Source organism: Catharus ustulatus, chromosome 10 (assembly GCF_009819885.2).
Source record: "Catharus ustulatus isolate bCatUst1 chromosome 10, bCatUst1.pri.v2, whole genome shotgun sequence".
In the NCBI taxonomy this organism is placed as follows: Eukaryota; Metazoa; Chordata; class Aves; order Passeriformes; family Turdidae; genus Catharus; species Catharus ustulatus.
The window spans coordinates 25,051,035-25,077,792 of record NC_046230.1 but is presented as its reverse complement, the minus strand read 5'-3'; the positions used below and the strand labels follow the sequence as shown (position 1 = coordinate 25,077,792).

The 26,758-nt window shown below is 42.3% G+C and overlaps 1 protein-coding gene across 1 annotated transcript in view; it reads left to right on the top strand.

The window, feature by feature from the left end:
- The window catches only part of RSRC1 (arginine and serine rich coiled-coil 1), a 106,639-nt gene that overhangs the window by 408 nt on the left and 79,473 nt on the right, over nucleotides 1–26,758 (top strand). The window contains exons 2-5 of the mRNA XM_033069063.1: nucleotides 1,016–1,070; nucleotides 1,392–1,586; nucleotides 3,955–4,074; nucleotides 25,608–25,757. Coding sequence (XP_032924954.1) covers nucleotides 1,399–1,586; nucleotides 3,955–4,074; nucleotides 25,608–25,757 — 458 coding nt within the window. The 5' untranslated portion in view covers nucleotides 1,016–1,070; nucleotides 1,392–1,398. The remainder of the gene's footprint in view (nucleotides 1–1,015; nucleotides 1,071–1,391; nucleotides 1,587–3,954; nucleotides 4,075–25,607; nucleotides 25,758–26,758) is intronic.

Below are 26,758 nucleotides of genomic sequence, written 5' to 3'. Positions count from 1 at the left end.
ACGCTCCCGGGAGCAGAACGGGGAGGATGCTCTGGGGAGGATGTTCTTGGGAGGATGTTCCCTGGAGGATGTTCTTGGGAGGATGTTCTCCGGGAGGATGTTCCCTGGAGGATGTTCCCTGGAGGATGTTCTCCAGGAGGATGTTCTGCGGGAGCAGAACGGGGAGGATGTTCCCTGGAGGATGTTCTCCAGGAGGATGTTCTCCAGGAGGATGTTCCCTGGAGGATGTTCTCCAGGAGGATGTTCCCTGGAGGATGTTCTTGGGAGGATGTTCTCCGGGAGGATGTTCTCCAGGAGGATGTTCTTGGGAGGATGTTCCCAGGAGGATGTTCTCTGGGAGGATGTTCCCTGGAGGATGCTCTCCAGGAGGATATTCCCTGGAGGATGCTCTCCAGGAGGATGTTCCCTGGAGGATGCTCTCCAGGAGGATGTTCTCCAGGAGGATGTTCTCCAGGAGGATGCTCTCCAGGAGGATGTTCTCCAGGAGGATGTTCTCCAGGAGGATGTTCTCGGGAGGATGTTCTCCAGGAGGATGTTCTCCAGGAGGATGCTCTCCAGGAGGATGCTCTCCAGGAGGATGTTCCCTGGAGGATATTCTCCAGGAGGATGTTCTCTAGGAGGATGTTCTCGGGAGGATGTTCTCCAGGAGGATGTTCTCTAGGAGGATGTTCTCGGGAGGATGTTCTCGGGAGGATGTTCTCCAGGAGGATGTTCTCGGGAGGATGTTCTCGGGAGGATGTTCTCTAAGAGGATGTTCCCTGGAGGATGTTCTCCAAGAGGATATTCTCCGGGGGGATATTCTCCAGGAGGATGTTCTCCAGGAGGATGTTCCCTGGAGGATGTTCTCCAGGAGGATGTTCTCCAGGAGGATGCTCTCCAGGAGGATGTTCTCCAGGAGGATGTTCTCGGGAGGATGTTCCCTGGAGGATGTTCCCTTGAGTCCTGCAGCTCCCGGCGCTGGCTCCAGGGCTATTTCTCTGTCCTTAATGGTGAATTCTCCTTTGTTCTGCTCCAGGCTCTCCCCGCTGCATCAGGAGGTGCTGCCTCGGTGACCAAAACTGTGAGGAAGGGTAAAAGTCTGGCTGGAGGAAATGAGCGAGCTGGACCCGTCTGTGCTGGGAAGAGGAAAAGCAGAGAGGGGATCGGAGCTGGGAAGGGGCTGGAGAATTCCTGAGGGAGCTGGGAACGGGGCTCAGCCTGGAGAAAAGGGGGATCAGGGCAATTTTTGACTCTGCACAACTCCCTGGCAGGAGGGGGCAGCCGGGGGGGTTGGGCTCTGCTGCAGGGACAGCAGCAGAACCAACCACGTACTTTCATTTTTCTCTAAGCACAAACCAACCCACCGCAGCCAGCAGAGCTCCTGACAGCTGCAATGTTTGGGTTTTGTCTAGATCGAGGATGGGGCGGCGCTCCTCGGACACGGAGGAGGAGAGCAGGAGCAGGAGGAAGAAGAAGCACCGGCGGCGCTCCTCCTCCAGCAGCTCCTCGGACAGCCGCAGCTACAGCCGCAAGAAGTCGGGGAGGAAATCCAGGTCCAGGTCACGTTCCAGGGATCTGCAGTCCTGGTCCCATTCCTATGAGAAAAGGTGCCTTTGTAGGAGTTTTTACAAGTTGGGCTCTTTTCGTGGCAGGAAGCTGGAAGGGTTGGAATCCCAAGGGTTGGGAATTTATGGCACAGGTTGTTCTGAACCTTAAGTGAAAGTTAAAATGAAACCCCAGCACCATGACCAGCAGTACCCACACCTCCTTCCCTCCCCCAGCAGAATAAAGCAGGGAATGTGCAGATCCAAAAGAAACCAGAGAAACTCCAGGAGATAAAATAATTCTTTCTTCTCACAGCAGGGACACCTTCCACTGCTCCAGGGTGTTCCAAGCTCATCCAGCCTGGCCTTGGACATTCCAGGGATGCAGGGGCAGCCACAGCTCCTCTGGGAATTCCATCCCAGCCAGGAATTCCTGCCCTGTGGCAGTGAGAATTCATTCCCTGTGTCCTCTCCCTCCATCCCTTGTTCCTAGTCCCTCCCCAGCTCTCCTGGAGCCCCTTCAGGTCCTGGCAGGGGCTCTGAGCTCTCCCTGGATCCTTCCCTTCTCCAGGGGAGCACCCCCAGCTCTCCCAGGCTGGCTCCAGAGGGGTTCCAGCCCTTGGAACATTTCTGTGGCTCCATCCTGTTGGCCTCAGTCTGGCTTGTGCTGGTGAATTTATTGGGAGGGGGAGCTGGGAAACACTCCTGGTGTCCAGCTGTAAATCCAGGAGGAAATGCTCCTGCCAAACCTTTCTGGAGTGGCTGCAGGGTGTGCTGAGGAGGGACCTCAGGGTTTTATTCCCAGCCCTTGCCCCTGCTGGCATCTCCATCCTCCCCAGGGTGCCATGAGCTGTGATCCCAGCATGAGCAGCTTCAGTCCCCTATTCCAGCACAGCTCCCAGGAAATCCAGAGGGGATTGGGGGCTGGATGGACAGCAGGACACTCACACTGCATCAGGAGAGATCAGAGCTCTGCTTGTGGGATTTTGGCTTTGCCCTTGGGGCAGGGCACTGCTCCTGGCAGTTCTGGCTCTGTTCCATGCTGGGTTTATCCCTGACCCTCAGGAATCAAAGGCAGCAGCTTCTGGGATTCCTGTCCCTGATCCTGCAGGAACATCACATTCCCTATGATGTTCAGGGAATGCCTCCTTCCCAGCATTCCATCTCCTGCAGCCCCTTTCCCACATGCTGGATAATCACTGAGCACATCCTGAATTCCAGCACGGTTTCTGGGGTGTTGTATTTTAATATAATCACATGGCCAAAAATATTATTAGTAAGAATAATATTATTATTAATTATTGAGCTATTGGAGAGGTGGAAAGGAAATGTTAAGATTTGGGTTTAATGTCTTTTCTTCCATCTTTCTCCTTGGTGTAGAAGAATTTATTCTTTGAATAAACAGAACTGGTTGGGAAGGGAAGAGACCTTTTAAATTCCTAATTTGACTCAGGAGGGAACTGCCCTTAAATGAACTCAAATGAAATAAATGAACCCTGATTAACTGATTACTATTAGTAGTAGCTAACGGCCTTACCCAAACTTCTTTTTTGCTTGGGGTGTGGATTTTGGAGGATCAACCCTTTAGGGCAGCAGTGTCCCTGTGTATGTGAGTTACTTGTGGGGGAGCAGTGGGACTTGAGGCTTCTGGAGCACCCTGCAACCCCCCAGGTTTGTGCATGTTTTGTCAGGAATTGTTGGGGTTTGTCCCTGTTCTTTGGGGAGCAGTGCCAGCCTCACCACTGGCTCTGTTTTCTCAGGAATTGTTGGGGTTTGTCCCTGTTCTTTGGGGAGCAGTGCCAGCCTCACCACTGGCTCTGTTTTGTTAGGAATTACTGGGGTTTGTCCCTGTTCTTTGGGGTTTGGGGAGCAGTGCCACCCTTAGCTGTAGCTCTGTTTTCTCAGGAATTGTTGGGGTTTGTCTCTGGTTTTGGGGACAATACCAGTCTCACCCCAGCTCTGTTTTCTCAGGCATTGCTGGGGTTTGTCCCTGGTTTTTGGGGCAGTACCTGTCTCACCCCAGCTCTGCTTTCTCTGGCATTGCTGGGGGTTTGTCCCTGGTTTTGGGGGCAGTACCAGTCTCACCCAGCTCTGTTTTCTCAGGCATTACTGGGGTTTATCCCTGGTTTTGGGGACAATGCCAGTCTCACCCCAGCTCTGTTTTCTCAGGCATTACTGGAGTTTATCCCTGTTTTTGGGGGCAGTACCAGTCTCACCCCAGCTCTGTTTTCTCAGCAATCACTGGGGGTTTTTCCCTGGTTTTGGGGACAATGCCAGTCTCACCCCAGCTCTGTTTTCTCAGGAATCACTGGGGGTTTATCCCTGGTTTTGGGGCAGTACCAGGCTCACCCCAGCTCTGTTTTCTCAGGAATCACTGGGGGTTTGTCCCTGTTTTTGGGGCAGTACCAGGCTCACCCCAGCTCTGTTGCAGGCGCAGACACAGATCCAGCAGCAGCTCTTCCTACGGCTCCAGGAGGAAGCGCAGCCGCTCCAGGGGCAGAGGCAAATCCTACAGGTCCCAAAGGTCCAGGTCCAAGAGCAGAACCAGGAGGTAAGAGACTCCCCTAGGGAAAAACAGAATTATTTCCACTGCAAAAACACTCCTGGAAAACTCTGAGCTTGGAATGAAAGGTAATCATGGCTGCAGGTGATGTTTAAACCACACATTCCTTGAAATCCCTAATTTGGGATTTTGCTTTCCACACACTACATCTTTCAGCTACCCTGGTGAAACAATTTTGAAGGCAAGTTATTTATTTTGCATTTGATTCAAGCAAAAAAATGTAAATAGGATCTCTTGTTGTCATTGAATTATTTGGAAATGTGGATTTTTTTTTTTGGTTTCTGCTTTCCATAATTCTCACACATACCAGTGGCTTCCTGAAGTTCAGAATAAACTGATTTTCTCACCTGTGTTTCTCTTGGGAAAAGATGAGTCTTTACTTATGCAATCTTTTATTAATATTTAAGGATGGCTACAATGAAAGTTTACATGCATTGGGTTGTGACAAACAAATATTTCACAATTGAAATATTTACATCTTAACCAGAAGTTGCAAAATCTGCTTTTCTTCAATTAAAAGATGCTCAAGCTGTGTTTGTGTGTATTTTACAGTTAAGAGGTTGAACTGAAGTTTATCCTGGATACCAGCTTTCCCATTAGCATTTTCTGCTGATTTTCAATTAATTATTGAGTGGATCAGGCAGATCAAAGCAGTTTGGGCACAGATTTAAAATCTGCAGCCAGGTGATTTTGTGTGCCTGCATTAAAAATTTGTGAAACCTTTGGTTTCCACATCCAAACCAGGAGAACTGTTGCCTCTAAATGTTGAAAAAATGTTGTTGAAAGGTGTGAATATTCCTTATTTCTGAATTTCTATTATTTCTGTTTGTGCCATGATTGTTCATTGGAAGAGTTGCTTGGACCTTTTATTGCTGCAGTGCCTTTGTAGTAGAAATTTGATTATTTAGATTTAAAAATAAATTTAGCAATTAAACTGCCTGATCTCTCTTGGAGTATCCTCCCCATCAGAACTGTACAGATATTCCTGTGAATATCCATTTTTTTTGCTAAGGAAATCAGTTTGAACCCACAGAAATGCCAGAAGAATGAGGTGAAAAGGAAGATTTTTTTCAGTGTGTCACATACTCAGTGTTGGGAACTGTGATAAACTGATTCAAAATGCTTTTTATTGAAATAAAATAATCTATCATAAGTTACAAACCTCATCAGCTATGGTTTAGTTGCTATAAAATAATATATAATAAACATAAGTTTCAGATCTCACTAGCTATGGTTTGGTGGTCATCTTTTCCAAGGGATTTGATTTTAATCATGGTTACAATATATGGAAATTAGATGCCTGAAAACTTGAAAAACTTGGCTACTGCTAGAAAATACTGTGTACCAAATATTTGGGGTATCAGGTATTTTATGTGTCAAATATCTAAGGAATCAGGTATTTTATGTACCAAATATTTGAGGTATCAGATATTTTGTGTGTCAAATATATAAAGTATCAGGTATTTTATGTACCAAATATTTAAGGTATCAAGGTATTTATTGAGTATTTGAGATATCAGGTATTTTATATGTACCCAATATTTGAGGTATTTGGGTATTTTATGTGTACCAAGTATTTGAGGTATCAGGTATTTTATGTATTAAGTGTTTGAGGTATTGGGTATTTCAGGTATCAAATATTTAATGTGTTAAACATTTGAGGTATCAGGTATTTAGTGTATTAAATATTTGAGGTATCTGGTATTTTATATATCAAATATTTGAGATATCAGGTATTTTATGTAGTAAATATTTGAGGTATCAGTTTTTTTATGTACCAAATATTTAAGGTATTTGGGTATTTTATGTGTACCAAGTATTTGAGGTATCAGGTATTTTATATATCAAATATTTGAGGTATCAGGTATTTTATGTATTGAGTATTTGAGGTATTGGGTATTTTATGTATCAAATATTTAATGTATTAAACATTTGAGGTATCAGGTATTTAGTGGATTAAATATTTGGGGTGTCAAATGTTTCATGTATTGAGTGTGCAGCACTAGAGGGGCAGAGCTGCACATTGCTTTAAATATTCCCACCCACAGAGGCAAATATTGATAAATAACATCCTGAATGACCCCACAAGAGTGCCAGAGCTTAAAACTGAACCCAACAGGACACATTCCATCCTTTAGTGGGATTTTTTTCTGGCTCTGCTGTAATGTGGCACTGGTGGATTAATCTGATTTTGGGGAGTTAAATCTTGGTTTAGCACAAAGCTGCAACTCCAGGCCTGTGCTTGCCCTGCTTGTCAGAGCTGAGCTCTTGCAGTGATGCTCAATAATCTCTTTTCTGCCTCAAAATCACTCAGCACAAGGGCTCAGCAGCTTTCCAAGCACTTCAGGATTCCCCAGGCTGGAAAAGAGATCGTGGGGCGGAGAGGGAATGGGGTGGAGGGGTAAAAAAAACAAACCTAAAAATAAAAATGGTGGGAAAAGGTGATTAAAGGTTGAGGGTTCCCCATCTCTGTGTGTGACAACATCATGGAAAATGTATAAAAATGAATTTACAGTGCTGGCATGGGATTTTCATGAATTCCATCTGTGATTCCTGACATTTCTGTGTTCAGGGTGGGACAATTTATTTTCCTATAATGCTTTTTCAAGGTAAATACTGGGACATCTTTTCTCCCCACAATCCTCTACCAGCTTTGAATTTTTCAAGGTAGTGAAGGTGGTGTTAAAAAGCCATGTATTTTTATTTTTTTCATAATTTTTCTAACACAGGTATTTTATTTGAGCAGATGATTTACAGATCTCCAGCAGAGCAAAACACTGAGCTTAAGTTTGACTTTGAAAAGTTGGGATTTTATAATGACATGTGTAAGATATTTTAAATAGGTTTTGTTTGTAACCTAAACTGATTTCTTGTAATTTATTGGAGAAGAAAACTCGTGCATATTGTGACCTCTTTTTTTATTATTTTCAATACATTTTTAGAGTGAAAAAAGTGGAGCTTCCCACTCTTGCTTGTGTTTTATTGGAGAAGCTCTAGAAACTTGTGTGTTGGTTGTTTTATTTTAGATGCATTTTTAGGGTGAAAAAAAGTGGAACTTCCCAATATTGCTTGTACTTTATTTGAGAAGAGAGAAAAACCTGTGCATATTACAATTATTCTATTTTAGATGCATTTTTAAAGTCAAAGTGGAGCTTCCCAGTGAGGGTTGTGTTTTGATTTGAGAGGATAAGAAAACTTGTGGATATTATAATTATTCCATTTTAGATGCATTTTTAGAGTAAAAAAATTGGGATTTCCCAGTATTGCTTGTACTTTGAGTGGATAAGAACATTTGTGCATATTATAATTATTTTAGATGCATTTTTAAAGTCAAAAAAATAGAGCTTCCCAGTAATGGTTATACTTTATTTGAGTGGGTAAGAAAACTTGTGGATATTATAATTATTCTATTTTAGATGCATTTTTAGAGTAAAAAAATGGGATTTCCCAGTATTGCTTGTACTTTGAGTGGATAAGAACATTTGTGCATATTGTAATTATTTTAGATGCGTTTTTCAAGTTAAAGTGGAGCTCCTCTGTGAGGGTTGTGTTTTGATTTGAGAGGATAAGAAAACTTGTGAATATTGTAATTATTCTATTTTAGCTGTATTCTTTGGGTAAAAAAATGGAGCTTCCCAGTAATGGTTGTGTTCTGATTTGAGAGGCTAAGAAAACTTGTGCATATCATAATTCTTCTGTTTCAGATGCATTTTTAGATTAAAAAAAGTGCAACTTCCCAGCAAGGGTTGTGTTTTGATTTGAGGGGATAAGAAAACTTGTGGATATTATAATTATTCCACTTTAGATGCATTTTTAAAGTCAGAAAAGTGCAGCTTCCCAGTAATGCTATAAATTCCAAGCTGTCCTACAGCGGGGGAGTACAATGCAAATACGACTTAATAAGATCACAAACTGAATTTCAGCAGAAACAACCAAGATTTACATTAAATTAGGAATTTTAAAACCGATTTAGTTTGTTTTACTGAGCATTTGCTTAATAACATTTTGCCTCCTCGCAATCTTTTTAAAGGCAATAATTCGTCTGCGGAGCGCGGGCACATCCTCCCGTGGAAAAATTGGAAGCAACAGCTCCCTCTCTGCAAGCAGGCAGGCAGAGCTGGGAAGGAAATATTTCAGCTGCCTGGAATTTAATAAATCATCCCATTTCCTAATTTGATCATATTAGATGCTGATGTGGAAGGAGCATTTCAAATAGCAGCTCCTCATTAATATACATCAGGCTGGGGAATAGCAGGGAATACTTATGGAGGGATGTCACAGTTCCTGTTCCTTAGTTTACTAAGTGGAACAGGTTGATGTGATCCTGGCTGTTATTTGTCACTGTCTTGCTAAAATGGTTTGGGTCGAGTTATGGAGTCCAGAAAGACGGCGGCTGATAAATCAAAAGTGGATTGAGTGGACAGCAGGCAGTGATTGATACTGTGACAGGATATGAAGAAAGGAATCTTGATAGGAGCATGCCTGATATTGAATATGAGAAGGAAAATGGCCCTGGAGTATGGATATTATTCAAGGAAATGAGAATAATAATATCATCTTGAAATTATTGCTGGGTGAAGATTAGGAGAGTTCTTATTAGAATATTCTGCTGCTGTGCCGTGCAGGAGCTGGGCTCCCTCAGCTTTCTGGAGCCCTGGGAGTGCTGGGAGAGTTTCCACTCTGATTGTTCTGGGAGTTAATCACATCTAAAACACTCTGCAGCACAACTTGCAGCACAAATCTTCTAATTCACGGGGCTTTAAATAGAATTAACCAAAAAATGTTGACCTTTATTCCCCGATTTCATCCAGTGCTGTGATTACAGAGCATTCCCCTGCAATTGCCTGTGAATATGCAAGTTTGCTTTATTGTCTGCCAGATGTCTTTGGCTTTTCCCATTATGTTCAACTGCAAACTGCTGCCTTCAAATATCTTTAATGCACTTCAACTTAAAAATTGACACTAAACCAGCGAGTGCATCTGTACATACTGAGGGAGAAAAAAGGATTTTATGGGAGGTAATCCTGCCTGGAGAGCTGCTCCTTGGCAGTGTGGCTGAAGGAGGTGTTTGATCAGGTTTTACATCTTATTTCTTTACCATTCCTCCAGTGTAATTAATTTAATATTTGAGGTGTTATTGCATCCAGGGGCAGGGGAGCTCTGCTTGGGGCTGCCTTTGGAGTAGGCTTGGCTTTGGGGATGCAAGAGCAGCTGTGTGAACTGGAATTAACCTGGGCTCAGCCCTCCCAGCCTGGCAGAATTCTTTGTGTTTGGCAATTAATTTGTACTGTTTAAAACCAGTGCACTGTGAGAAGGGTCATTAAATAACAGATTATGGAGTTGTGGGGTCTTTGAGGATTTCCTTTTTTATACCTTCTATAAAATTGCTGTTAGATATTTTATTGCAGGGTTGACACTGCACAGTTTGTGAGACTTTTTAAAGGTGATATCACTGAATGCTTTTAGATTTGTTTTCAGTTAATCTCCTTTTTTCCATACAATAATTTCAGTGTGGGATTAAAGTGCTGGAGTCTTTCCACATTAAAACCTGGCCTGTCAGACCTCACAGCTGGTAAGAACTGGTGGATCAAGACACAATTTGCAGTAATTTTGTGTCTGTCTGTCCTGCTCAGCACTGGTGGAGATCTTTTCATGGATTACAGAGCAACTGACAACTTCAGGAGAGATTTCCTCAAACAGCATTGAAAGGAAAATGAAGCTTTTTAGGAGAGAGGAAATGAAAAGGGATGGATGTTTTGAGTGGACAGCACATGAATAAAGAGTAAAATTGTGATGGGTGAATTTGCTGGAGAGTTTGTGGAGGAGGATGTAGAGGAGAGACTGGTTTAAAAAAAAAGAAAAAGGGAATTAGAAAGAAGGAAATGTCTGCAGTGGTGGGCAGATAGCCACTGTAGTTGTGTGGAGTTAGAGGCTGATTTTAGGGGAGGTGAGGTGTGAATTCCAGGGTGATGCAGCTGTGGGATTAAAGCTGGTGATGTTCCAGCTGACAGCAGAGATCTGGCCATGGGGCTGAGCATTCTATAATTTGATCATTAATTCTTAGAATTGCTTAATTTGGTAAGCAAAACAAAAATAAATAAAAATTGCCTGGTTGTAGCCACTGGAGTTTCTATGCCTTTCAAGTATTGATCTGCAGCTTAGGGTGTTTTCCCCCCTGTCCTTGCTGCTCAAGTTAACCCACTCAGGTGCAATTATGTGAGGAATCAGTGTAAATATTACATGTTCCTCTCTCTTTTAACTGCTGAGAAAGTTCCAAGCCTTTGGTCCATTAGCAAATAGATTTAATTAAGACATTGCAGCATTTCTTTCATGAAACTTCAAATAAAAGCTTGGGGCAGGAAGGTGGAGTTGACATTACTGAGTGTGATCCTGCTTGGTGGTGTCAGCTCATGTTTATTTTTCCCCCAATAAATCCAACCCTGCAGTTGTTATTTAGGATCTTGTTACATCCCAGGTTGTATCAGCACCAGCCTTTAAAAATATCTATTTTTTTGTTGTAATAACTGCCTTTTTTCAAGAGGAATGATCAGTTTGTGTTCCTGGCTGTCCAGGAAAGGCCCAGGGGTGGAGCAGGAGCAGTGGAGATGTCCTGGAGCAGCAGGCACTGCTGAGCTCATTGCCCAGCCCTAATTGATCACTTTGGGAAATTAAACTTCACAAGGCAACACCCAGGGCCCTGCAGTTATCAATAAGGCCACAGACCTGGAGTGACAGTTCCTTTGATGCCTTTCATTGGTATAAAACCAAAAAAAGGAGCCTCAAAAAAAGCTCTGAGTGCATAAGTGCTGTTCATGTGGAGCTCAGGCTGGAGCCTGATGGCACAAAAGTTGGATTTTTGTGCAGGTGTTTAAAGTTAGAGCTGCTTCTTTCCCTAGAACCTTTCACTGGTTTGGAAAAAGGGTCTTTGCAGGTTGTTGGGGCTTTTTTAGTGCTTCAGTTTTCTGTATGGAAAAGGAACTCAAGAAAAGAAGAAAAACACAACTCCCCTTAGTGGGGAATTGCCTTTTTGATTTCAGGGTGTCTATGTTCTAAACCACTATGTATTTTGACTTTTTTTTTTTAAATTCTCTTTTTTCTCTGCTGCCAAAGCTCTGGCCATGAAATGGAATCTGTTCTTTCTTTGCTGCAGAGCTTGTTTCTCCAGGCAGCCCTGCAAAAGCAGATGTCTGGAGGATGCCCTGGTGTAACCCAAGACCCTCTTTGCTCTGGAAATCGTTGCCCTTTCCAGGGTTTATTTCTAGGAGTGATTTTTCCCACTGTGAAACACAACACAGTAGAATTTAGCAGTAAAAATTTACTCTTTATTCCCATCTTTCACTTGTTCTAATTCTGATAATGTACAGCAGGAACAGGATCTGGTTAAAATGATGAAGGCAAAAAAAAAATTAATTTCTGCCAAAGAAGTTGTGTTGGTTATTCCCAATTTCCAACACTGAGGCTCCCAAAAATTCCAGAGTAAGATGCAGAGCTGATAATTCATCTGCTCCTAAATGGCATCAAACCCCAGCCCTGCACCTGACTTCAGTGATTCCAGATTTTCCTGAGCTGGGATGTTCTGGGAAGAAAAGTTTCCAAAAGAAATGGGATAATTGTAGGAACATGCAGAGCTTTTGTCCTTTTGCTGTTAAAATAGAGTATGAGTAACTGTCTGAACAAAATATTTAATGTTAAATATGTGGTGGTGTTATTAAAAAATGGGAAAACTTGGATTTGTGTAACAGAAGACAGGTGTTTTAGATATATAATGTATATTTAAAAATTAAAAACTAGGAAAATATAGGAATTTAGTATCTGTACCACAATTGTAACTATGACTAAAATATTTTGATTGTACCCTTGTAGAATTTTATTTTGAGTCTGAGTGTTCTGCTGAATTCTTCCATGCAGAGCCCCCAGATCCTGGGAAATGTTTCAGTGGGGAGTTTCCTTACCACAGGTGTTGCTGTAAGGTATTCTCCAGTTGTGTTTTTTATTGGATCATATCCATATCTCTTAGGAAAGCAACATCTCAATGAATTTAAAGGGTCAGGTCATGCTGAGCTCAAATAACTGATGTAAATTCTGGCTGTGATTGTGTGCCATGGATTTATATCCCAGAGATGAAGGCAAGGCCAGCAGGATGGGTTTACTCTTTTTCATTCTCTATAAACTCTTAGGTATCTATTTTTCTTCTGTGGTTTTTGGTTCTTCAGGGATGAACTGAATTGTGATAGGATTTAAATTAATCTGTGGCACAGCTCTGAAAATCTGTTCCCAGTCTATATCAAAAAGAGATGCTAAAAGTTTTCCTGTTAAAGCTCTGAGCTTCTTGATTGGAGATTGGGTAAAAAAAAAACAGCAAAGCCTTTTCCTATTTTTCTCCTATATAGTCTTCTTGAAGTTCTTCCAAATTAGATTTTAAATGCCAATTAGGAGGTTGAATATACTAAAATAAAAGCAAATACAACCAAAATGGCCTCACCTTATGGCTAGTTAGGCTTTTTCTCTCAAAAGCAGAACCTTTGCTCTGAGCATGGCTTTGAGAAAGATATTCAGCTTAATGAACACATTAATTAGAACCATAACTATTTATAAGATAATTAGAAACGAAGCACGGTAAACTGGGCTTTTCCTGCAATTAATGGAGGATTAATTACTGGAGGTAATGAAGTGGATTTTTAAATGCATTAAGGTGAAGTACAGAGATGTGCAAGGCTTTGTGATAGTTGCATAATTATTCCAGGCTGTTTGAGCCCGGCTCCTATGAGCTCGCTAATAAGCATCATTGCATCATTATGTATGCACTTAAAAAGACTTACCACCAAAATGACTGCCTAATTATTTCTAATTGGCAGGACTCTGTGTAGTCATTGAGCTGTTTGTAGCCATTTTAAGGTTCATTTAACTATCCTTGGGGCCATGTGATAGATGGAAAAAAGCTCCCGCTCCGCGCTGGCCTTGGCCGGCGCCGTTAATCAGGTTTGCTGGGCTCCAGTTTGAAATGCATTTGCTCCTGCAGAGGTCAAAACCTGAAGTAGTCCAAGCAAAGTTTGGCTTTTTGAAGGCACTTGACTGTATTCATTAGCAATTAGTAAAATAATTGTGTCTGTGGCTGTGTTTGGATTTCCGTGGGGCCGCGTGCGCTTTCATCGCCGGCCCTGCTCACGGCACAGGAGCTTCCTGGGAACCCAAAGCTTCTTCCAGAGACCCTTCAGAGCTCCAGTGCAGTGCCACATGTTCAGCTGCAGCACCTTGCTTCTGTCATTTGTTCCCTGAAGCAGCTCCCAGCATTTCCCAAGTGGAAGTTTCTCCCCCAGGACGAGGCTTTGCAGGGAATCTCCGAGGAATCAGCATTGGGAGAGGCAGCCAGGAGCAGGCAAATCCTGCTGTTCCCAGGGCTGGCCAGTTTGGAGCATCCATTTCCAAGCTGTTGACAGCTCTCATGTCCAAGAACAGCTCCCAGCAGCAGGAATAATCCCAGGTCTGTGTTGGCTCAGAGCAGCGCACCAAGAATTCCGCTGGAAACGTGGAATCCATCTCCTCTCCAAGGGCTGAGTTTGGGGATGTGGGATCAGCCTGCAGGGATTTTACCTCCCCAGCCCTGCCAGGGTGAACACAAGATCCCCTTGGGAAGGATCCTGGGAGGTTCTGGGTGTAATCACAACCATGTGCAGGGCGCTGTGAGCTCAGGGAAACACTGGCAGCAGATTGCAGCCTGGGGAGGGAAAGGTCAGCATTGCCACTTTGGGCACAAAAATGGGGCTTGAGGAGCTGGAATTAATGAAGAACCCAAATAGTTACTATGGTTCAAGTGTAAGGTTGATTAAAAAGAGTTATTAATTAAGAAAACAACCAAAATGTTATTTATTTGTGAGGTATTGGTTCAGATATCAGATAAAGGATTAAAGTGCCTGTGGCACTGTAAACTCAAATAAAAACAAATCCTTAAGGAAAGCTGCAGAACTGTTTCAGTTTTTTGGAAACTGGTTGAGTTGTGAGACTTCTCTGAAGGTAATTTTTAGATCACTCAGTAAGCAAATAATCAATACAGAAAAATGATGTGAAATGTAAATAACCTTTGTTGTTCATTGGGAATTTTATTTTATGGAGTCCCATCAAATACACAGTGATGGAAATTGCTTTGTAGATTATCAGAAGTAGGAAATGCATTTTAGAGTGAAACTACAGTTTTCATTACATCCATATAATATGGAAATGGGAAGTTAATTTAAATTAGACTTTTAAGTCTAAAATATTAAAGCAAATATTAAATACTCTGTGTGGTGTTGAAATAGTTTTTAAAATACAGTTTTCTTTAAGAACAGCATGGGCTGCTCAAGTACCTTTATAATAATTAAACAACCTGCTTAGTTAAATAACACCCAGTAAAAACCCCTGCTACTGATCTACCACTTACCAACACTGTAAAAATTAAAACTACAGCCCAAATTAACATTAATTAATAAATTAAAACCATAACCAGAAAACATGCATACTCTGAAAGAGTGAACTAAAAAAAATCCATATAAAACGGTTCCTAAACTGTAAAAAATAGTTTATAGAGAAGTTTGAAAATACATAATAAGTCTGTAAATATGCAACAAGTTAATAAATTAAAGTGTCCCCAAAGCAGCAGGTGTGCTCTGAACTGAATCCCAAACAGCAACCATTATAACCTTTTGCTTTGTTGTTTATCTCTTATTATCTTTTATTAAACCTTTTAAAACCTACCAGAAAAGTGAAGCTGGTTTTTCCAGGAGTGTCCAGAACAGAAACCCCAGAGCTTGGAGCTTCAGCAGGAATCAGTGAGGGAAGGAGAAAAAGTTGGAGAAATCTGAAAAATACCTCAGTTAAAAAATAAAAATCCCCAGCAGTGACACCTGGGGACAGCAGTGACTCCTGGAGGGGGTCAGGCACATTTCCCTTGGGTTTGTACATTGTTAACTCAACAGAAATTACATTTCAGCTCTAAAATCCCATTTTATTCCTATTCCCTCCAGCATCCCCAGCATGCTGTTAATGGTGTTAATTAACACCTTGGTGCTGTGGATCTTCCCAGGATTGTGGAAGTTTTTGGGTGACACAGCAGCTTCTGGTTTATTTTTGGAATTCCTCAGCTGTCTGGTTGTGGTAATATTCTCAGTGATGGAAATAATTCAGTTTTTATTTTAATTTTTGCCCTCAGGTCTGGAGATGGAGGTGAGTGTGGTCCCTAGCAGAGTCAGGAACCTGTCACCATTTCCTGGGTTAGCTTTTCTTTTGTGTTTCAAACAAAAAGCAGAGCTTAGAAGGAAGTTCCAGGAGACCCTTTTTCTTTTTTTTTTTTTTTTAAACAAAGCCTGGGTATGTAGAAATAACATCATAATTCACCTTTATTCCCCATTTAAATTAGCACTGACACCAACCAGTTTGTGCTCAGCATCATCAGTTGATCAGAACAGTCAGAACACATTTGGAAATACAATAATTAAGTACTTCTGTTGTTTTATGTGTTATTTTTTAAACAATCCAGATTTCTGGTGTGATTTATTTGACAATATTTTATGTAACTATTGCATGTTCCATGAGGAAAACACTAATTTTTAGAATAGTTAATGAAATATTCAGAGTTTCTTCCCTGAAATTTTAAATTGGCCATAAAAAAATTGGGTTTTGGAAATTCCCAGCACAGGAGATTTTTGGGGGTGATCAAGGTGGTCTCCAGGAATGGAGCTGTTCAATTTTCATCCAGAATTATCAAAACCAGCCCCTGCTTTCCTCTGCCTGCTCTGTGGTTGTTACAGGCAAAATATTTAAAGGGAGGAGCATCCAACCTGCATGGAAATGATAAAATTGTCCCTGTGTTTATAGAGGGGGCACTGGAACAGACACAAAATTCCCAAACTCTTTGTGCTGTTCTCTTGTCCCTCCCCAGGATTTTGGGTGGATGGTGTGAAATATTTTTGCTTTAATTGTGTCTTTCTAAAGCTTTTTTCATGACTTAATTTTTGGAGTCCAGTTATGGCAATTTTCACTAAAAATGTTAAGTTTGTTTTGTTTTTGTTTTGGAAAAATGAGATATTTTAAAATATGTCTATATTTTTCATAAACATGTGGTGGTTAAAAGTACATGTGGAATATCTTAATTTTTTTTTTTATATCTCATAAAATTAAACCTCAACCTGTGTGGTTATCACTGAGTTAAAGGAAAAAAAATTGTTAAAAAAAAAATTGTGAGCACACAGAATGGGTTCATTTGTTTTATTGGGGGAAAAGTAGAGACACAGCTTCTCATCCAGGAGTTATTTGTGGTCATTATGAATCCAGTCTCAACATTCCCAGTTTTCCAAACTTGGTATTTATTTCTAGGAAATGCCTGAATCCTGTCTTTAAGCAGATTTTTTTTTTTTTTTTGCCTTTTACATGGTGTTGCAGTGTTGAAGAATGAGGAATATTCAGATTTTTTCCCCTGTTGTTTCAATTTGGGCCTTCTGAGAGCTCAGTTCTGGTGCTGCATGACCTAAATTGGGATTTTTGTTTTGTTTTTTTGTTTTTTTTCAGTTTCTGAGAGCAGGTAATGTCATGATGTGTAAGATAATTTCAAATATTTGTTTGGGTAAATCCCTTCAGCTGTCCAGGATCAATTTGGGGATGTAAAGGCACTCAAATATTAGAGAATCTTTAAGCCCAGACCATCCCTGGGGCCTCAATCTTGGAGGTTTTATGATCCCAAAAGCTGAAATATTGGGTTTGTCCAGGCAGACAGAGGAGCAGTGTTTACCTGCAATTAATCTGAGCTGAGGCACAGGGCAAGTGGAAAATCTCAACCTGAAAATCTCTGTCCTTTAACATTCTACCATAATATCAGAGGTGTTGTCAAATTTACAACAAATAATTACCTGGGTGGTGATTCCATCTGGAAAATGAATTTCCATGGCTCTGGGATCCATCCAGGCCCTGCTGCCAGGGCAGATGCAGAGGCAGAAAGGAATAATCTGGGCTGTTTGTCCAGAGTCCTGCACAAAAGCTGCACCTTTGTTTTTCCAAATAGATTCCAGCTGCTGGGAGAAGGGAATAACTGCACATGGTTGGGAGAATTAATTGCAAGCTCTGATGGATCTGCTTGCTGATGGAATATGGTGCTCATTTCTTTCTGCAGAATTCAACTTTTCCCATTTTTTTTTTGGAGAAAATGTGAAATGTCTTTCCTCCAGGATTGCAGCATTTAAAATTCCATTCAACCTGTTTTTTCCTGGTTGCTTTTTTTCCTCAAAACTCAACAAATTCACTATAAAATAGACATCAATCCCCGTAATACAACTAAGGAAATATTATCATATTTATTTAATAATGACAAGCAGTGACAGTTCTGGGATTTGTTTGGGAAATGAGGGAATTTCCTGGCTGGCATCTCTGTGTGGCAAATGAAAACTCTTCTGCTCCTGCCTCACCTCGAGCTTCCAACTTTTTGTACAGCCAGAAGCCAAAGTTGGGTGTTCTCAGCTCAACTGAGCCTTTTGTGGTTTTATTTTCAGATTATTGGAGTAATATTTACTTCCCTTATCAACCTTCATTTTGGTTTATATGGAAATTTCTAGCCAAGGTACCCAGCTGGGTATTGCCACATTTTTTAGGGGTGTGTGAGGTTTTTTCCCTTGAACTCCCAGCCTGCTTTGAATGAGAAAGGACAAGGAATGGGAGGGACTTTGGGCTGATTATTTAGTAGAAAAATGCACCAATTTCTGCATTAACTTCTGTTTCTTTATTATTTTATTCCCTAAAGATTATTGGAATTAGATTCCAGATTTTTCTGCTCACTCATGACATGGCTACAGGAATATAGAGTTAGGAAAAAGATTTGGGATAAACTCTGAGAAGGTGTGAGGGGAATTCACATCAGGTAAAACCAGGTGGGTTCTTCTCTGATGATCTTCATTTGAGGTGGAATTTTAGGAAGGAGTCTTTACGCAGATTGACAAGGGAAATAAATGGTTTATCCCCTGCTGGGATAGCAGCAGGTTCATCCAGGATTTGTCTCTCAGGGAAGTCTAGTTTTGGTTTTAGTTTGGTATGGGGTGTTCACTGAGGTGCTCCTGCAGCTGGCAGGGCCTGGGGGGGATTCTGTCCCATTGCTCAGGCAGGGAATTGTGCCTGGATTGGATGGAAAGCAGGGAATTGTGCCTGGATTGGGTGGAAATCAGGGAATTGTGCCTGGATTGGATGGAAAGCAGGGAATTGTGCCTGGATTGCAGGGAATTGTGCCTGGATTGGATGGGCAGCAGGGAATTGTGCCTGGATTGGGTGGAAATCAGGGAATTGTGCCTGGATTGGGTGGGCAGCAGGGAATTGTGCCTGGATTGGGTGGAAATCAGGGAATTGTGCCTGGATTGGGTGGGCAGCAGGGAATTGTGTCTGGATTGCAGGGAAAATCAGGGAATTGTGCCTGGATTGGATGGAAAGCAGGGAATTGTGCCTGGATTGCAGGGAATTGTGCCTGGATTGGATAGGCAGCAGGGAACTGTACCTGGATTGGGTGGGCAGCAGGGAATTGTGCCTGGATTCCCTGGGAATTGTGCCTGGATTCCCTGGGAATTGTGCCTGGATTGGATGGGCAGCAGGGAATTGTGCCTGGATTGCAAGGGAATTGTGCCTGGGTTGCAAGGGAAATCAGGGAATTGTGCCTGGGCAGCAGGGAATTGTGCCTGGATTCCCAGGGAATTGTGCCTGGATTCCAAGGAAAATCAGGGAATTGTGCCTGCATTCCCAGGGCATTGTGCTGGGTTCCCTTTGCAGATCCTGAGCCCAGCCCTGCTGGCCCCAAGGCTCACTTGCAGGAATTCCCTGGTTTTGGGGTCACTTCTCCTTTTCCCAGCTGATCTCCTGTGGCTCTTCCAGCGCCTCAGTGCTGACCTGGGCACGCTGGGATGGATGTGGATCCCAAGGACTCCTTGTAGGATAATCCAGGATTGTGGCAGAGATTCCTTCATCCCCTCAGAAGTGGGACAGGAGGATCTCCAGGAGCTGGAGAGCTCAGGTCAGAATTCCAGCAATGTCTCCTCCTGGTTCTTCTCTCCAGCTGCATTCCCCTGCTTTCCATGCTACCTCTCCAGTAACTACATCTTTTCAAAATTACACTTATGGGAATTTTACCTCCTCAGATAATGGAATTACCAGAATTTAGAAGTGGAGAATTGCTGGGCTGAGTTGGTGCTGGTGTTTGGTGAATCTATTTCTCAGCTCTGCATTTGCCACACGAGGCAAGCAAGGAAATTCCTTCCTGTCCCAGCCAAATCCCAGAACTTCTCAGATTTATCCCAAATCAAGACTTTTTCCTAACCCTGTATTCCTGTAGCCATGTCATGACTGAACAGAAAAATCTGGGATCTAATTCTAATAATCTTTAGGGAATAAAATAATAAAAAACCAGAAGTTAGTATAGAAATTGGTGCATTTTCCTATTAAATAATCAGCCCAAAGTCCCTCTCATTCCTTGTCCTTTCTCACTCAAAGGAGTTCAAGAGCAAAAACCTCTCACACCCCTAAAAAATGTGGCAATACCCAGCTGGGTACCTTGGATAGAAACTTCCATATAAACCAAAATTAAGGTTGATAAGGGAAGTAAATATTATTCCAATAATCTGAAAACAGAACCACAAAAGGCTCAGTTGAGCTGAGAACACCCAACTTTGGCTTCTGGCTGTACAAAAAGTTGGAAGCTCGAGGTGAGGCAGGAGCAGAAGAGTTTTCATTTGCCACACAGAGATGCCAGCCAGGAAATTCCCTCATTTCCCAGACAAATCCCACAACTGTCACTGCTTAGGAAAAGGCACCCAGGACAAAATGGGCTGAATGGAAATTTAAATGGTGCAGTCCTGGAGCAAAGACATTTTACATCATCTCCAAAACATCTCATGGTTTTCCCAGGTCTTGTTTTTATTTCATCCTGTTTTTCTCTGGCACTGTGGATGATAACTTTTAAAATCTTAAATATTCTCTTATTCTGAAATATGTTTTGTCACTTACCAGCTGTCCAAAGTGCTGGTTTGAAAGAACTTTTTCCTCTTAGCATCTGTCTCATTTCAGGTTTAAACTCTGACTCTGCTGCTGCATAGTTTTGTCATCACTCACCTTATATTGAACAGTAAATTAAAAAAGTAGTATTATCATACATATTTTCTGTATTTAACTTCCTCAAAGACATGCTTTTTAAAATTGCAAACTAGTAATGACCTGGAATGTTTTATAGGGGCAGCTCAATTTGCTTTCTATACACACATATTTAATAATTTCTGCAGTCTGAATGCCTGCAATTGATACCTGAAATTATTTTACCTTTCCAATAACTCCTACCATGATTTTTTTTCCTGGTGGTGAAGCTGAGCTAAACAAGGAACTTTCTCTTAATATGTTTTGAAGGAGAACATGGCATTTTGCTGCAATTACTTGTGTGTTTGCACTCTGGCTTTATTGCCAGGGTGAGTATCCAGCCCTGATGCAGTGCAGTTGTTCCATTGTTCTGGGCCAGCCCTTGGATTTATGGCTGAGGAATTAAAGAACCCTCAATTTGTTGGCTTTTGTTTGTGGCCATTGAGCTGAAAATAATCTAATGAGGCTTGTGTCAGGTGAGAGATGCTTAGAGGAATTCCAGGGGAGAAGTTGACATCTCAGCACTGTTCCTTGGAGTGGGGGGTGCTGCTTGCCAAGAAAACAAGATTATTTTTGCCAAGAAAACAAGATGATTTTTGCCAAAATCGCCCTTCCCTGGAGGAGCTCAAAGGGAAGAAAACAACCCCTGTCTTGGTTTTGGGCTCTAATTCCTCTTGCCATTTGAAAAAGTCTCTCTTTTGCAGTTGTAACCTTTTGAAGAGATTAGGTTGGACCTCTAAGATAGAGTTCAGTGCTTTAGTGCAATATAATTGGGGAAATACTAAACGCCACTGACCTCATTTCCTTCAGAACAATGAGAATTAATAGTTGCACGTTTTATTAGGCTGATATTCCAGATGTAGTGTACATTTAATTAAGTGTAGTTTCCTTTTGGTTATGGTATGTGGCTCTGCTTTTTGTCGCAAATTCTTTCTAGTTTTACAGTTTTCCACATGTTTTCTTTCACCATTTATGATTTTTTCAAAGCGGGGCTATAAGGATTTAAATCACTTTAGCATGCAGCAAAACAGTTCCCATTCAAACAATAAACGCCATTTTAAAAAGCCTTTAGATCTTCTGTCACTTCATAAATATAAATGTATAAAAACATTATGCAGTTGTAGTGCCCACCTGCTAATTAAATGCAGATTTCCTCAAACTTGTTTTAAAATCCGCTTATTTGTTTCAACTCGGTCTCTGCTCAGAATACATATGGCCCTTGTGAAACTAATTATGCTTATGGAGCAGCTGTTAAATTTAGTGCAACTAATTTTATCCAATATTTTACATTTTAATTGATTACCTGTGAAGAAATTAGCAAATTAACACTTATTGTGCAGTAACTGAATGGGCTTTTATGGAGACTTTCAATTTTTACAAGCGGCCCGGGTGTTGATGGAATAAAGCCATTTCTTAGGGTTTGAGATGGGCAACTTATTGGTGAGCCTTGATTATCTGGTGTGAGAATTTAGGGATCCTGAGTGATGCCAAGCATCTGTGTGTTCTGCAACTTAGACATGAAAAGCAGATTGGAAAGTAATGGCTTTTCACAGAATTTTGGGAACATATGGGCTTATCTGGATCTAAGAACTCTTTGAAGATCTTTGAACTTGACTAAATGACTTAACCTTTGGCATGGTGGGTGGGTGTTTTGGGTGTTGTTTGGGGGGGAAGGGGATCCATGATGGAAATCTCCTCTCCAGCTTCATTTTAAATTTTTTTTCCCTCTGGTAGTTCCATAATTTGAACATTTGGGGTCTTGCTTTAATAGGACTAATTGTGATTCTTGTTATTTTTCAACAGCAGATAAAATAGAAAATCTGTCTCCTCTGCCAGATCTGGGGGCTTTTGTTGTGGTTTGGTGATGAGTTGGGGACACAGATGACTTTTGGGAGCTCCATTTCAGGAAGTTTTATCTTGATTTCCTGTAGATCTTGCAAAATACTTTGACAGGAATTAAGGAACTGTAGAGAGAGGCTCTTCCCAAGGCCAGGGAGTGAGGAGACAGCTGGGAATGGCCTGAAGCTGCTGGAGGGGAGATTTGGGTGGGGTTTTGTTAGGAAATCCATCCCTGTGAGGGGACCCTGGCCCAGGGTGCCATGGCAGGGAATAGGCAATGTTGGTGCAAAAACTCTTTTTAATTTTTAAAAGCTGTTTTCTTTATATAAATGTCACCTGCCACCAGTTCTGCACAGACATGGGAATGAGCAGAAATCCAGGAATTGAGCATCCAGCCTCCCTGAGTTGAGTTTATGTGCACCTGCAAAAGGTAGAAGTGAACTCCAGCTTTGAGCTGAGGAGCTGAAGTTCTTTAGCAATCAATATTTGAGATTCCTCAGTTACTCCTGGTGGGAGGACTGTGCCCTTAAGTGAGGATCAATTAAAGGTGATTTGTGTTGCTACAGGGCTTTTGTTGTTTGTTTTGCTTTGTTTTTTTCTGTTTTGGACTTACCTGCAGGGTTCTGAGAAATCAGGGTTACCTGGGCATGATGGACTGAGGGCAGTGCTCTGTGAATCTGTGCTGCCTCATCATGATGTTTGTAAAACCAGTGTCTGTGTGCCAACCAAAAATTAGATTTCATATCCAGAATGCTCCTTCCAGTCCAAACTTCCTCTGCTCGAGGAGTAAGGATGGATGGATGGACACTTTTACATTTGTGATGACACACTAAAAATCCATTTTGAGCCAGCAAATGTTCTCCAGTTAATAACACAGCCCTGCAGTGGTAATTTGATCTATTAATTAGTGTTCCTAGAGGGAGCAGGATGGAGAGCTGCTGCTGGAAGGTACCAGCTGCTGAAACAGGAACCCAGCCCTGACCCCTGGAGCTGCTCCTGGCAGCAGTGGGGACCTGAACTCCCATGTGCTGGACAAATTCCAGAAATGTAATTTATGGCCTCATCTGGATGGAGGATTTTCTTTTGCTCAGTCTATTGTTGAGTTTTATTAAGCAGTTGTTGTTTCATAAAAGGAGGGATTTTTTTTTTTTCCTTTTAAAGGCCTTGGGAGTTTCCAAGAGGTGCTAAAGAAACTTTTTATACTGTTTTAAAAATTTCCCCATTTCCCTCAGCACTTAATGAAACTTTTCCATGAGGTGCCATCAGGACTTTTGTGGGAATCGTGGGATGGTTTTGGAGGGACCTTAAAGCCCATCTCATTCCATCCTCTGCCCTGGGAAGGGACACATTCCCAGGTGAGAGAACCCAAGGAAAACTTGACCTGACTTTTCCTAAATACCCCTTGTCTGCTCAGGTAGCATTGATCCATGATAAATCATTAAATAAAATTCAGAAAAATTCAGGAATAGTGAAAGCATTTTGGACACACAAAGAACCAGTCCTAATTCTTCTTGATATTTTTTCCCATTTTGTTAATGAATTAATCCTACTTTGTGTGTTTTTAAGTTATTTTGCATCTCTTTTCAGAGCAGGAACAATGTTTTCTTTTTCTCTTCTTTTGCTAAATTGTCAGTTTGGTGGTATTAAATTATGAAATGGGTTACATTGCTAAATGTATTAAAATTGAATAATAGAATATAATTATTACAAGGCTGAGGTGCAGTGCTGGTGACAAATGACCAATGGGTTGTTCCAATGATGAAATTTTGTAACTGTGAAAACAGGGCAGTAAAATCTCTGATATTTTCACTCTGGACCTTTACAGCATCTAAAAAAAGAGTTTTTATTCAGGGCTGAGTAGCCAAAAGTTTCTAAAACCTGGAGATGAAACCCTTGGTGGCAAACCAGACCTACTGATGTCTGAAGTCTGACTTTACCCACTGTGATTTTTTGAGGAAAAAGTTACCTGGGTGTTTCTGTAGAGGAATTGCAGGTGGTCTTTTGTTGGACTAATTTGGTGTTTTACACTTTGGGGATCCTTTTTGTCTGCCTAGAAGCAGCCCCTTCTTTCTCCAGTGCAGGAGTTCCTTCCTTCACTACCCGGCTGCTTCTCACTAGAATTTTGGTGCTTATTTAGATAACCCAACAGATCCTGGAAAAGATGGAACCTATTTTAATCAGAATCTTCCCCAGCTGCTTTGGGGTCATTTTTTCCCTATCAGTCCACCTGATGCCTTAGAATTTAGCTTTTAGATTTTTCAGATCCTGTACTGCTTTAGTGTATAACTCTAAAACTCCATAGCCTGTCAGCTCCTGTTTTATTGAGACAAAACAATTCCTCTCCAGACCTGGAACTGAAGGACACCTCACTGTCTCAAGTCCTGAAAAATAGAAACAAAAGTGAGTTGAGGGGGAGCAAATAGTGGGATTTGTCTCGTTCTCCAGGCAGCACTGACAGAATCAGAGGACCAAGGGAAATACAGGTTGAGAATTAGGAAAAAGTTCTTTGCAGAAAAGGTGATAAAGTCCTGCAGTGGTGTGCCTGGGGAGGTGATCCTTCAGTTTTAGTTTTCATATTTCCAGACTGTGTCCTGCACTGGTGTGTGACTCTGAGCTGCATAAAAGTGTTCCAGGCTCTCTCCCAGCTCAGGCACACAAACCAATCCTTTGCTGGGCTGCAGCTCCAGCCCCTAAAAGTGCAAACAGGGAATGGAGGAGAGAATCTGGGAGGGTGGGACTGCAGAGCCTGGAGCTGGGACTGGACAATGAACCCAAGGTGGGAATGGAACGGAACTGATAAAAAATGTGAAAACGTGTGGCCTGAGGCCCATCTTGGGGGGCGCCATCTTGAGGGGGCCGCCATCTTGGGGGGCGGTGCCATTTTGGGCCTTGCGCTACTCAAGGTGAATCCTTTGAAGGCTTTTTAATAAATTAAACTCTAAGACCTTTTAATAAAATGTAATAAATTTTATTCCTTTAACTGTGCCCAGCCTCTGTTCCAGGGAGCCTCTCCAGGTGTCAGAGTCACTTCCCTGGCTGTGTTTAGAGCAGGCTGGGTGTGCCATGGGTGCGACTCATGGCGCTGAGGGTCTGTTCCCCGTTGTGATTTGGGGCTGAGAGTCTGTTCCACATTGTGATTTGGGGTTGAGGGTGTATTCCATGTTGGTGATTTGGGGCTGAGGGTCTGTTCCCTGTTGTGATTTGGGGTTGAGGGTCTGTTCCCTGTTGTGATTTGGGGCTGAGGGTCTGTTCCAGGTTGGTGATTTGGGGCTGAGGGTCTGTTCCCCGTTGTGATTTGGGGCTGAGGGTCTGTTCCACGTTGTGATTTGGGGCTGAGGGTCTGTTCCATGTTGTGATTTGGCGCTTAGGGTCTGTTCCAGGTTGGTGATTTGGGGCTGAGGATCTGTTCCATGTTGTGATTTGGGGCTGAGGTCTGTTCCGTGTTGTGATTTGGGGCTGTTCCCCGTTGTGATTTGGGGCTGAGGGTCTGTTCCACGTTGTGATTTGGGGCTGAGGGTCTGTTCCCTGTTGTGATTTGGGGCTCTGTGTGTGTGCAGGTCCCGGCAGCGCTCCTACAGCCACAGCAGCGAGAGGTCCGGCCACAGGAGAACCCCCAGCGGGTCCCGGGAGCGCCGCCGGAGGGACAAGGACAAAGCCAAGGACAAGGGCAAAGGGAAGGAGAAGGAGATTTATGGCACCAAGGTCGGGTAAGTGAAACACCAAATGGTGGAGCTGGAACAGAACTGAGCAATGACTCAGTGTCTTTTCACTCTTGTAATAATTTTCCTTTTTTGCCCTAAGTTGTGTTTTATGTAAATGAAGTGTGAATTACTCAGAATGTTTGGTTTGAAGAGTGGGATTTTTAGGGTTTTGCAGTTCTGCAGTGTGGTGACATTTGGCACTTACTATGGTTTGATTTTTCACCCTTTCCCCTCGCTTGGTTTCAGGTGGGTCAAAGAGCTTTCTGCAGTTTGTCAGTATAAACTTTCTTCCTCTGTAATAGCAATGATTTAGGGGAGAAATTAGGAATATTGGAAAGCATGAGGGCTTCTTCCTAGGAGAAGATGGATTTCAGTGTTCACACACACCTACAGCTCCTCCAGTGGCAGCAGCTCCTCCTGGGCTTTGGCTGAGGCTCAGAAATGAAGTTTGAGCACAAGCCTTGCTCTGGGTGAACCTTTGAGAACCTGCTGGCAGTCCAGTTTCTGCTTGGAATAACTTGGATTGTTGATTAGAGATTTCAGGAAAGGTACTGTAATTTTTTAGATTTTATGGAATTTGTCATTCCCTCTGCTTTATACATCAGGCTCTTGTGCAGCCTTTCCTGGGCTGTTTGTCTTTTCCCTGTTGGTCTGATCCCTTCCAAAGAAGAAAACACTGAGGTGTCACTTCATGACCTTCCCTTGGGTGGATTCCCACTGAAAAAGTCTCCTGGGGAATTTTTAGAGCAGAATCTTCCACCCACATGTGAACTTTTGTTGGCTTCTGGAATTTTCCCCATGTTCCCTGCAGCAGCAGGAAAATTCCTGGTTAAGCTGGATCCAGTTTGGGTTCTCCAGGCAGATTAATTTCTAGACCCAGAGTCTAGATCAGCACTGAAAGTCTCATTATTCTACAGAGCCCTTCCAGAGCCTGCAACATCAGGGAATCTGTAGTGGAAACAATCCTGTGACCTCAGTATTTGGAGCAGATCCTTCCTCAAAGGCAC